The 12,460-nt window shown below is 47.0% G+C and overlaps 1 protein-coding gene across 1 annotated transcript in view; it reads left to right on the plus strand.

Moving 5' to 3' along the window:
* Positions 1 to 12,460, plus strand: part of HCN4 (hyperpolarization activated cyclic nucleotide gated potassium channel 4) — a 92,720-nt gene that overhangs the window by 65,073 nt on the left and 15,187 nt on the right. The window contains exon 5 of the mRNA XM_080350900.1: positions 11,274 to 11,420. Within this exon, the coding sequence (XP_080207026.1) occupies positions 11,274 to 11,420 (147 nt within the window). The remainder of the gene's footprint in view (positions 1 to 11,273; positions 11,421 to 12,460) is intronic.

Consider the following 12,460-nt stretch of genomic DNA (forward strand, 5'->3'; position numbering starts at 1 on the left):
GCATGGTTGTTGAATTACATAATGTAGGGCACAGACAGAAATGTCACAACTGATCAGGTTACCACTGCAGCGGCAGGAACTGGTGGTCGTGGGTTCAAGGCGATGCTGTGAATTTATACTGTGCTAAGGGGCAAACAGGGTCAGTCACCATGATTCAGCCAATAAGGAAGAACTCCTGAAACTGCATCGATTCCTTCCCTCTTTCCATGCCGTCGGTGTGTTGCGCTCTGCACAATGACATTTAGTTATCTCAAGCAAAGGGGCTGCTGGTGCGATGATAGTTTTCGCTCTAGGACACAGGCAGGCAAAAACTTCTGTCTTCAACCTCTGGTTCAACCTGTAGGACTGCATTTGATCTGAAGATTAAGAAGAGGAAGAATTAGGTGCTAGCCCTGTTCTGATTCTACCAGGTGCAGTTAGGTGAAAGGGCAGCTGTTCAAGTGGCTAAACTGTGGCTAGATGAATTTTAAGTTTGGGGGTGGGAAGATGGGAGAAAGGATTTGTTAGATGGCCTAGGAACAGGTTTGAGACGTGGAGATGACACCGCTGAGCTGCAGAAGGACCTTGCAGCAGGCCAGTGAGTGAAAAATCAGAGGTGGAAGCACGCTTTGAGAATAGGGCAAATCTCAAACCACAGCTAAAGATAAAAGATGGAAGAAGCCCAGGAGAAGAAGTGTGGAGGACTGGGATGCAACTGGAGCCCTGGGCTTTGTATAGAGTTTTACTACTGTGTAACACACTGGCTGGACTAATGCTAATTGAGAGCAAGACATGCCAAAGAGAAGGACACTGCAGCACTAGGAACGCAAGCTGATCAAATCTGTGTGTGCAGAGCCCTTATTCAAATGTGTTTGAAGCGGCAGAGAAGTCAAGGACTTGATTTGCACATCCAGCCACCTGGTCAGCCGAGCTGCAGCCAAGTTTACATCTGCAGGACTGGACACGGTGATATTTTTCCCAAACCAGGTCCCCTGACAAGGGCAGAACTTGACCCTGGAAGTTGGACTCCAGTCAGTGCTCAGGGAAATCAGTCATCGGTAGCCAGCAGGGACTGCGGCAGGGGTGGCAGAAGCATGACATGTTAAAGTCTCCTTAGAATGTGGAGATGTGAGTGAGAGGGTTAACAGATCCAGAAGAAAAGCTTTGTGTCAAAAGCAGTGGGTAGAGGGTTTAACAAAGGGTATATTTCATCTGTAGTGTTATCAGAGGTTCATTTCCCAAGGTATTCTCCTAGGAATAAAGCCTCAGGGATTGAGTATGTTCATATTCCTCTTGCAAATGGGACAAATGATGGTCTCAAAACAAATATGTATTTACTCTCTGCATTCCTTAGCACTTGAATAGCCATGATTAAAATGAGGCTGCTTTGTGATTTGCAGCCCTGCAACTCAATTTAGTTCGGTCCTCAGGGGACAATGTGTCTGTTGAAGCATATTATAAGCAAAGAATCTCAACAAGTTTGGAGGTCGATTGGTAGAAGCAGACAGTAGTTTAGAGACCTCTGCAGAGTACAGCTTTGGGCTGCAAACAGGGCTCAGCAGAGGCTCAGGCTACAGAGACTTTAGCAGCTGTTCTGGGAGCAGCCAAAGAAAGGGGAGACAGCGGGGAGTGAGAGGAATAGCAGAAATAACAAAATACCCGGGCAGGAACCGTACTGAGAGGCTTTGCTTTGTGTAACCGTCAGGACGAGCTTCGGGAGTAAGTTCGTGGTGAAGTCTCTGATTGTCCAGATCTCTGCCAAACCAACTTGTTCTTCACTTGTACAAACAGGGCTTTTGAGAAGAGGAATAAAAGCCAAGATGTGTTGTCTGTTGGCTTCAGCAGCAGGCTTGTCTCGCTCGGGGGTGGATTTATTGAACACTTGGAGATTCAATCCCTGTCCTCTCCAGATCTCCTCCTGTAGCAGCTGACTTCATTCTCTGCTGGTTTTTGCAAGGCAGGGAAGCCATGTAGGATCAGTGGGGTGGAAGGAGGCCTGGAGAATTTGGAGAGAGAAGTTGCACTCTCCGAGACAGCGTAGTGCTAAGCTTTCTGAGTATGAGTGGAGGGTCCCATGTGGCTCAGAGCATTCACACCAGCTCGGGCACTGTCAGTGGCACAGCCGTCGTGTCAGTCTGTCTCTGAGCCTCACTTAAAAAGCTCTGAATCAGAACAGCTCTTTAGATCTGGTACTCTGAAGTGACTGTTTTATTTCCAGTCCCAGAGGCAAAGTGAGGAGGGACCTGTCTGTCCCGTCTTGCATTACTGAGTGTGTTATGCCCTACATTACTTGCCCGTGCTCACAGAGAGAGTCAACGGCAGGATCAGGACCTGACTCTTCTCTCTTAATCTCGGTCTGGTGTCTAACTCTGAAATATCTTTGCACCCAAGACTTGTTTCTATTCTTACATGTGAGTCAATATTACTACAAGGATTCTAATAGAAAAATTTCCCAAAGTCACGTTGTACAGTTCTGTGCTATAACTGAATTGATCTGACAGCTCTGAGTGGAGGGGAAACCTCACGGATCTGTTCTCACCCAGTGCTCCTTGCTGCTGTTCTTCACTCTTGTGCACCACCTTTCATACTCCTCAGACCTTTACCGCACTGATTTCCTTATTCCAAGTTAGTTTTGTGCCAGGTTAGCGGGTTGGATTATCTTACTGTAGAGTCCGGTGAGTGCCAGAGTGCAGGGTGCTGGGGGGGGAGGTCCAGAAGCAAGAGCAGAGGCTCAGGGCCCTTCGCAGCTGTTCTTGGATTAGCTCAAGTCATAACATATAAATTCATAATTGACTGCAAAATTACCCTACAACCTGCAGTAACTCTGGCTCATGAGAGAGAAAGAGTGTTTCCTACCCAGGAGCTGGATAAACTAGGCTGATATGCAAGTTATTTGCGTGTTTTTTGCAGGTTCCCCTGGTAATTTCTTTCTCTAATCCTGGATTAATATTTATGTCAAGTCACCACACACACACTCATCCTCCCCAGCAGACTCGGTAACCTCGAGGCTTTGGGGAGTGGTGATTATCTGCAGCCATGCTCCCTGGAACAAAGCAGGGACTCTGGGCTTCGCTCTCCCATCCCAGCAGGATGCAGGCAGTGCTGGGCATCCTGCAGAGAGCCTCAGCTCTCCCGCCTTATCTTGCCAGGTACACACGGAAGAATGACTGATGAGAGGTAGGAATTGCTGCTGTCAGCACCGCAGAGCCCAGTAAAGCTGTAATCTCTCCTTCCAGAGCCTCATCTCTCCTCGAGATCTGTCTGCTACACTGGCATTCGCTCAGGCTCTCTGTGCTCCACATTCATTCCCCAGCTCCTCCTTCCTCCTGAATGATCCATTCAGTGCCTCTTGTTCTTAAAATATATGTTGAAACTAGGTAGACACTTGCATATTCACTTGTCAGTATTACGAAGAAGCACCTGCTGCAGCACAGTGGCAAGGAGGTGAGCAGGTAACTCTAATCACCTTATAAATCCTACAGCAGCACTAATGACATCGGCTCTCGGTTCCTATGTGCTTAGCCATCAGCACAGACCTTCTTGCCACAGTTTTATCCCATGGGCTGGCTGTCCAAGCAAAAAAAGCACTTTACTGGCCAACTATCAACATTTCAGCCCTTCTGTCATCAGCATGAATTCAAGAAAGAGTAATTGGGGAAAGTTTAGTAATTGTGAAGGCTGAAGCATGGCAACTGGAACGTTCAATCTCTGTTGGATGACAAAGCAAATGTTAGAGCAGCATTTGCTAGAGGGGAAGTGAGATACATACATTGCCTACTACACTGGCTGAGGATCTGTCTTCTGGGCTTAGGCAGTCCCTGCCCTTTTTTGGAGACTAGCAGTAGAGAGTCTTAATAGGCAACAGATTTAAGGAGTGATTTTTTTAATCATATGTAATTATAAAGTGTGGTGCTCACTGCTACAGGGTGCTGTGGGGGCCCAAAGTCTGATTTCAGGCTGTTTTACTATGCAGTTTGTGTTCTGAACTGCCTCCAAATGAAGGTGCACAGGGAATTCGGTGCAGAGCTCCTAGCTGGGGTCCTAGGTACAGTATAATCACATTACCCTGGCAACATGCCCTTGCTGATTAGCCCCCCTCCACCCCGCATTTAAGCACAGCTAATTAACCCAAGCACAACACTGTACCAAAGTGATATTAATTGTCGTGGCTCCAGGGTTGGCTTAGCCAGTGCTACCTTGGGGACGACACGGCGCAGATATATTAAGATAACCAGTGTCAGCTGCTCTGTTAATGTGAAATTGGGCCAAAACTCCCATTATTCCCACACCTACTCTGCCACAGACCTGTCAGATGGGAGATTTCATGTTCATTACCACTCAGGCCAGGATTTGAAGTGCCATTCCCAAGATGTTTGGTCACCAATGTCTGTAGGTTCTCAGGTGGCATTCCCAGGTTCTTAGAGTCCAAAGGGATCATATAGAAGTCCCCTCCTGAGGTAGCATCTCAGTTCTGCATGTCAGGAAAGCTGCAAAGCTCCTTTACTTTTCTAGTGATGTGTGTGAAGGAGAGGAGAGGGAGGGCACAGCACTCCAGAAATTAAAGGTGTCTGGAAAGTTTAATCAAATGCAAAAATTAATCACATTTCCTAAATGGAAAAAGTTTGGGGTGCCTTGCTTTAGCCTTTTGTGACTGCACACTAGTTGGTGTTACCTCAGCCTGTTAAGAGATGGCCTTGAGTACTATTATGTCCCGTGTTACTGTCAGTCAAAGCATTTGGGGTTGCTAACAAGGCTAATAAATAATATGCTGTATTGATTGTGTCTAGAAGGGGCTGTGCTGAGCACCGGGCTTGCCGGCTCAGCAGTGCCTCTGCATAGTTTCTTCTGGAAGCAGGACTGAGTTTTCTGGCTGGTTTGCAGCCCAGAGTCAGCAAGTGAAAGGAGCAAGGTTAGATCCAGCTTAATTTTACAGGAGGGGTCCAACTTCCCCCCCCTAAATGGCTGGAATAATAGAGGGTCCGCCATCCCCATCTTCTCTGCGTACCCACCCACATGTGATAATTGCAACCTGCCGTAAGCTGGTCCTCCTTTGAGCGAGGATTCGGACCAGATGACCCCCCAGAGGTTCCTTCCAACTTAGATCTTCTTTTGGTTTAAAGTCCCCAGGTGTTTTCAGGCAGTGAGCTGTCAGGATTCAGTGTGAATGGCTGGCTCAGGATTGTGCACGCAAGGCAGCTTTCCTTTTCCAGGTACCACAATTACATCTTGATTTTAGAGTGTTTATAAGAAATAGGTAATGGAGTAGTATAAATAATGATCTGTTCACTTCAACTCAACCGAAAAATCAGAAGTTTGTGTCAATTGTTCTAAGGTTATTTAATCCTTTTCATGATAGAATCCTGGGCTGGTTGTAAATGCATATGTTTTCTGAAAGAAATACCTAATGGTTTCTTTTAAAAACATCTTGCAGTGCAAATTGCCTTCCCTTTATAGTCTTAACTAATCTGAGGTCAAGTAGTTTTTATTCTTGTGAGAATATTTCATTGGTGAACGTTTTCTTGAAACTGTTTACCCATGTGTTAGAGAGAAGCCCCACTGTAAAACACATTTTCTATATATGGATGCAGTGGTGATCAGTCAGCACTTAGAGCAGACACTATGTGGACTATATAGTTATAGCAGTGCCTATATGGAATGTATGGCTGCCCTGAGGTGCAGAGGAACACACAGTACCCACTCCGTGCTCATACGAACAATGCAAGGAAGGAGTCAGCAACACTGCAGCATCTTTACAGGAATAAAAATGAAACTGCCAGGTAGATTGCCTTCTGTCAGCAGGTTTACACCAGAGATTCATCTTGCGTTGCTGTATCAGAGATACTGTGATGATAAGTGGGTTTTTGACATCTTATTTCTGCAAGTGGAAGGCAGACAGTTGTGTTCTTTGAGCAGTGTGTTTGTGCACGCACAAGCACTGCCTGTGTTGTCACGGGAGGGAAAGGGTTGTCGCCTCAGCAGTTCCTCACATCCCAGTGTGGGATTTCAAACTTCATTATCAGTTTTGAAATTCATTTTGTCACTTGGACTGTAAATAAATAAAGAAATACATCATAATGCGAAGAGCTCAGGCTCCCTGCTGAGCTGTCTCTCCTGGCAGAAAGCTGCTCCCAGCAATGCTGATTGCAAATTGCAGACTCGCTGTTCCCTTTGCCCCATCCCAGCCTTTGGCTGGTAGCAGATTTTACCTCATCTCGCTCTTTCTGCTCTTCTGATGGAGGTAATGTTGATCTCTTTATCCCCATTGCGCCTCCAAATATGTGGATCCAGTGACAAAACCTGACATCTCCAAACCACCCTGTGATGTTTCACGGTGCCTAATGAATAATAAAAGGTTCATTGAGCAGGTCCAAAAGTTCCCTGTGCTGAACTACTGACTCCCACCAGGATGTGGCCTGTCCACCGAGGCAAAGCATTCTCCTCGTGTGCCTTTCCCAGGCTGGAACTTCTTCTGGAAAACAAGCTGTTTCTGTAGCCGCGACATACAAGCTTGTACATCATACATAGTGCAAGCTCAGTTCCTTGTGCTGGATGGCACCGTCCCCTGTGGTGTGTTCCCTGGCTTGCGCCGTGGCTGCTGCAGCCATGTGCGAGGAAATAAACAACTGTTTATCAGGCTCATCATTGACTCTGCTCAGTCTGTTGGCATCTCACAGCCCAGAAATATTTGAAGCATGATCCTTGCCTGAATAGGTGCTGATTAAGAGCAGCTACCCCAGCTGATCAGTACAGCCATCCTCAATGTAAGGAGTGTTGTATGGGAAGTGGAGAAGAAGCTCCAAGAATTTTCTGCTGGTGTCTGTGGTCTTTGTTACACAGCAAAAGATAAAGAGCCTGATTCTAGGTAGGGTGTTACAATTTCAGAATGCATCGCTGCAGTAAGGGTAAACATGTTCCATGCTTTTCCAGCATGTAATATGCAACACTTAAAAATCACCTTCCTATGCCAAATCGAGATGATAGTCTTTGGAAGAACTGAGAACCAGGACATTACGTAAAGCTTTTTGCAGAATCAAATAGCTTCCAAAAGCTCTAGAGTAGATGGACGTGGGTTTAAATTTAGCTCATTAATCAAAAAAGCAAAAGTAGCACTGATAATCTTTGGTGCTGTGCTGGATGTGGTCGGAGTTGTTCTGCTTGACTTGGTACTGAAATAATCCCCGGTTGCCCCCATCAGCTCTCCCCTTGTGCAGACACCCCAGCTCTTGTGCACTTACCGCTTCATGTAGGAGTTTCCTCGGGTTCCCTCTGTCAGGAATCCAGCTGTAAGCCCAGCTTCTCACTGCCTGGCGGCTGGAGGCCATAGAAGGGACAGCATATGTCTGAGTACAGCTCCCCTCAATCACTTCCCTATTGCTGCAGAGAAGATGGCCATGTGCACATTTAATTTGATGAATGTCTATATTCTTGTTGGAAAACAGCAGGAACATGAGTATGGGTGTAGAGTCAGCTGCGTTCTGAGTGTTGGCATGGGATAAAGTGTGATAGCCTGTGCCACTTACCGTTCCGAGCAAAACTTCAGGAAAAGAGCGGAATTCTGGAAGCAAGATCTGACACTAAATATGCTCCAAGCATGGAGCTCTGTACAGGGAAACCAACAAAGATCACCCCAGCAATGTCAGCCTGGTTTTGTGTTAGAAAAGTTCACTTTGCTTCCCTTAAACTGCTCACTCCTGGAAGCGTTTGTCTCCATGAGAACATGTTTCTTGATCATTTTGAGTAAGGTGGAGATCTCCTGGTTGTAGAACAAATCCTGAGGATGAGAATATGAATGGCTTAGAAGATGAAAAATGGAATTCAACATCTATTTAGTTTTGATGATTACTAAATGCTGGGGAGCTGGCATTGCAGCACTGGTTTACTCCTAATCATAGCTCAGAGAAAAGAAGACAAAGATGCAACTGTGTCCCATCAGGACACTCCATCTCGTGAATCTCATTACTTGATCTTTGCCCCTATGAAGCATTAATCCACAGGAGAGAGCCACAGCATTGTATATTGTGGCTGCTTATGTGTATCTTAATCCAGTCTCACAGGATATATACTACCAGCTTTTGAAATACTGTTAGAGCCTCATAATTTCATACTTAATTCAAAATGTGTTACCCTGCTTGATTCTCCTTTTTCTTACACAAGTGCATCTCTGTTGACTTCTGTGATGTCCAGATTTGAAGCCTGTGACCAAGATGAAACACTGTCGCATGGTGATTTCAGCCTCTTTCTGGAAGGGTGCAAGCAGTATAGCTCTGTATAGGAAATGTATATTTATTTTTGGATGGAGGGAGACAAGCATCCCAAGTGCCTTCATTACAGTAGGTTACGGGTGTGTGCTCATGCTGTGGCAGTGTCTAAGTGTGTTTGAACGAACTGGGATGCAAAAATGGAAATCAGGCTCTGAAGAGTGATGTGTGTGGACCGGCAGAGGATGCAAAGAGCTGTTGGTGCTAGGACTGGGATGGGAGCAGCTCTGCTCAGATGCAGGATCTTTTTAATATTCAGAAGCAGGACAAGGAAACAGTCCAGCCTTTTCAGACAGTGATTTGTGACTGCCAGAGAGAGGAGGATTCGTGACAGAGATTGAGGGCACGGATGGAGTTAAAAATATTTAGTTCCCTTTGGACTGTGAATGATCTGAGCTTTGGTGGAAGGGGAGGGAAGTGGTGAGACAGCTGCAGAAAGTGGCCAGTTATAGAAGTACTCAGCTAAATGATTCCCTTTTGATATATTAATACCTCCTTCAAGGGCTTATTTGAGGAAAAACAGACTTAAGAAAATGACTTAGGATTTAAATGGACTCAATTGTCTTCAGAGAGATTGAAATAATTCCTAAATGAGTCTTTTTAGTTGAACTCAGATTGGCCACTAATCTCTGCGCATTCCTCCGAGCACGGGTCAGACTGAGGACATGGATGGAGATGAGTAGCAAGACAAGTGCAAGGGAGAAAGGAAGCAAAAGGGGCTGTGAGGTTAGTCCTGGCCACCTCTGAAGAGCACTCAGAGGGGTGTGAAGGGGCTTTGGAGAGCGCCAGGTCTGCACAGCATCAGGGCTTCAGTTGGAAAAGGAAGACCTGTAAATTCAGGGTTATCAGGCAAAGTCTTTAATCCCCATGCGCTCTGTTGTTGATGTTCACCACACAGTTCCTGTTACTCCTTTGCTTTCAGCTTCTGGTGAAGGAAACTTGTCCTGTTTTTACTCTGAGCTTTACCTAGGGACCGTTTGCAGGAGAATCTGACAAGCCCTGGGGACTTTGCAGAGCAGTAATTTATCACTCTTTGTTACAAAGCAATGAATCTATATACAGTAGTGAATAAGCAAAGAGTCTGAGTCGCCCCATCCTTCCTGTGCTTGTGAATCTGGGAAACTGCGAGTATTTTTCCCAAGAAGCAAAGGTCAGTTGAAGACTGGGGAGAAGAGGGGCAGTGGGCAGGTGACTGGCAGCAGGCGGTGAGAAGCATCTTGTGACACTGGTCAGTGGTCCAGATCAAGACATGGCTAAACCCCAGAGTATAAGGTGATATTTTTGGCAAATAATTTATTCAACAAAAATGTGGCATTAAACCAAGCAGAACCATTTGTGGATTTAGGACAAATTTAATAAAAGTGAGTCGGCAAAAGCTAGGGCCTAAGGATTTCCTTTTCCATAATGAGTGGATGTATGATGTCTAATTTGCCAGGTCCTACATATGTCTCAAATGCTGCAGTGCACCTCCAGTGGCAATAGACATCTGTGTTTAGGCATCTGAGCCAAGCAAGGCGCTAAACTTTCTGCATTTAAGAACATAACCTGCAAAATCCTCCGTGGGCTCAATCCAGTGAGTTGTCCCCGTGTGAGGTATTGGTTTCTGCTCCCTTTATCTTCCTCACTCGCTGCTGCAGACTGTGCAGCAGCCAGCACGGAACTTCAGCAATCCAGCTCATCGAGTGCGACGCTCATTGCCGATTCTCTGCCTGGCTGCCTGTGGGGAGGTGGTGACTCGCTTGACTTTGATCATGCTGTAGTCATCATGAATATTTACAGCCAGCTCCTCTGCTGCTAGCTACAGACAAAAAGCTCTGGAAATGCCAGGAAACCCCGAGTGTCCCCTCCGCCACCTTGGCTTCTTAGAGTAATTCCTTCTCCTCTCTGGTGCAGATCAAGTTGTTAGCATGCAAGGCAGCGCCAGCACAGACTGTACGGAGAGCAGAGTGACACTGATGTGTGCAGGGGAGGTCTGTAACGAGCAGAAGTTTGGTAATTAGGCTCTTCAGCACAAGCTGCAGTAAAGGGACGTTCAGAGACACAAAAGAGGGGAAAGAAGTATGGAAAAGAGGGAGCATAGTCCTTTTGTCAGCATTATTTACATGCTTAGGATCATATTGGGAGCATGGCCATTGCAATGCACACCCGATGTCCCTGCAGCACCTTCAAGGCAAGTGCACACATTTACAGTCCTGTGCCCTTGAGGAAGTGTCATTTGCTTATAGAAAGCACCATTCAACCCCAAATACTGCTCTGGCATCCGTCAGTGTGCCCTTGTATTCCCCTCTAAATGACATGATGGAAGTGTAAAACATTAGGTAAAAATACAGACAGGTTTGACAGCACAAGTGCATGGGGCAATAGGTGAAGAAATGCCAGACCTGTGCAGCCCTACGTGGGAGAGCAAAGGTGCCGTCGTAGCCGGCACGGACGAGAACAGAGGAGGAAACGCAGGCCATGGGTGCTGCAGCTTCAACCAAAGAACCATCACATTTCTACGTGTGTCCTTTGGTTTGTGCTGGTGACCATCCAAGGCAGAACCGTGTTCTGCTGTTCCGTACAGCCCCTGGGCTTGGCTGGGGCCTTACTGCTCACACACCCTGGCCGCCATTCTGCTGTGTGGTGTGGAAAAACCTTCTGTCAAGGGCACATTGTGCTTTCCTTGCTCTCATTCTGCATGGAGTTTGGACACTCTTCCCTTGGCATTCTTTGCTGAGAGGAGATTCCCAGCTGAGCACTTGTTACTCGTCTCTGCTTCCAATTTTTGCTGTGTGCGTAGGGGAGAACAGGCACCAGGGCTGCTCAGCTCGGGAGAAGTTTAAAGCTTAAAACATGGGGCAACCATTTGGGGAATATAGCAAAGGTGTCTGCAAACTCCCCATGTGTTCAGACAGTCTTCTGCACCAGATTTATCTGCCTAATGGCTTAATGTGAAAGGAGCAGGGCTGGGTACGGTCTGCCATGTGCTTGTCCATGAGTGGGCACCGTTTGTTGCATGTCCTGATAACTCCTTCTCTTCCTCTCTCCCCTGCGCAGTACAAACAAGTGGAGCAGTATATGTCCTTCCACAAGCTCCCCGCAGACATGCGGCAGCGCATCCACGATTACTACGAGCACCGCTACCAGGGGAAGATGTTTGATGAGGAGAGCATCCTGGGAGAGCTCAGTGAGCCCCTCCGCGAGGTAAGGAGAGGGTGGTGAACAGGCAGCGCTTGTTGCTGTTGTCTTTGGCAGCTGTAGAGTTCCCAGTGCGCAGTGTCCTGTCCCAGTGCTTTGCTCTAGTGTCATGCCCAGCAGACGTGTCTGAACAGCCATAAATGCCCCATTTTTCTTGACATTGTGCCTGTTCCTCTTGGCCTAACTTTCTGGGAGAGGAAAGCCAAGAGGAATATGGTCCACAGCTTGGCTATGTTCATTCAAAGGGAGTGACTGTCCTACTCATTGATGTATGTCTGGGATTCCCTTGGTCATGGCAGAAGCCACCGCTGTGGAGAGAGAAATCCAGGCCTTTGGCATTTGCAAGACTGCTGCCCGAGTCTGCAAACTGCTGCAGCACAAGTGCTGTCTGAAATAAAGGCCATGGGGGCTACAGTGCGCAGGCCCTGACACACACTAGTCATGTGAACAGCTATTAATACATCTGGGCATCTTTTGAGGCCATGGTGATGTCTGGCCATGTCATCCTCTTTCTCAAAGTGCCTTGCTGTTACCTCACACTTCTCTCCCCACGCATACGTGCACCACAGCATCTCAGTGAGCTCCCACCACATGCTCCCTAACGTTAAGCTGTAGCTCATATATTTATATAAACCTCTGTGCAGTGTGCTGGCCTCATCTATGCCTCATCCATCATCTGTACCAGCATGTAGGGTCAAAGGAAAGGAGGAGCAGGGCCCACACTTGAAAGGAGTCTCCACAGAAAACCCCTTTCCCCAGCTGAAGCCAACAATGCAGGTTCTCCGTAATATATGCCTTTGATATGTTACCCACGAGCACTAGAAGCAGTCTTCCTCCTGTCTTCCCCCCTTCCCTGGGTAATGTACTTCCATGGGAGCGAGAAGGAGCTGAGGGTCTAACAGCTGTATTTTAAAACTACTTCTGCCATAGTCTTGAAGGGCAGCCCTGAAAAGGACCCCTGTGAGGAGGAGGCACCTGCTTCCCCAGCCCTCTTTCTTCCTGCACAGATGCTCCTTCCCTGCTTGGCTGGGGAGTGTTATGCTGAG

Source organism: Nesoenas mayeri, assembly GCF_963082525.1.
Source record: "Nesoenas mayeri genome assembly, chromosome: 11".
NCBI classification, from domain to species: domain Eukaryota; kingdom Metazoa; phylum Chordata; class Aves; order Columbiformes; family Columbidae; genus Nesoenas; species Nesoenas mayeri.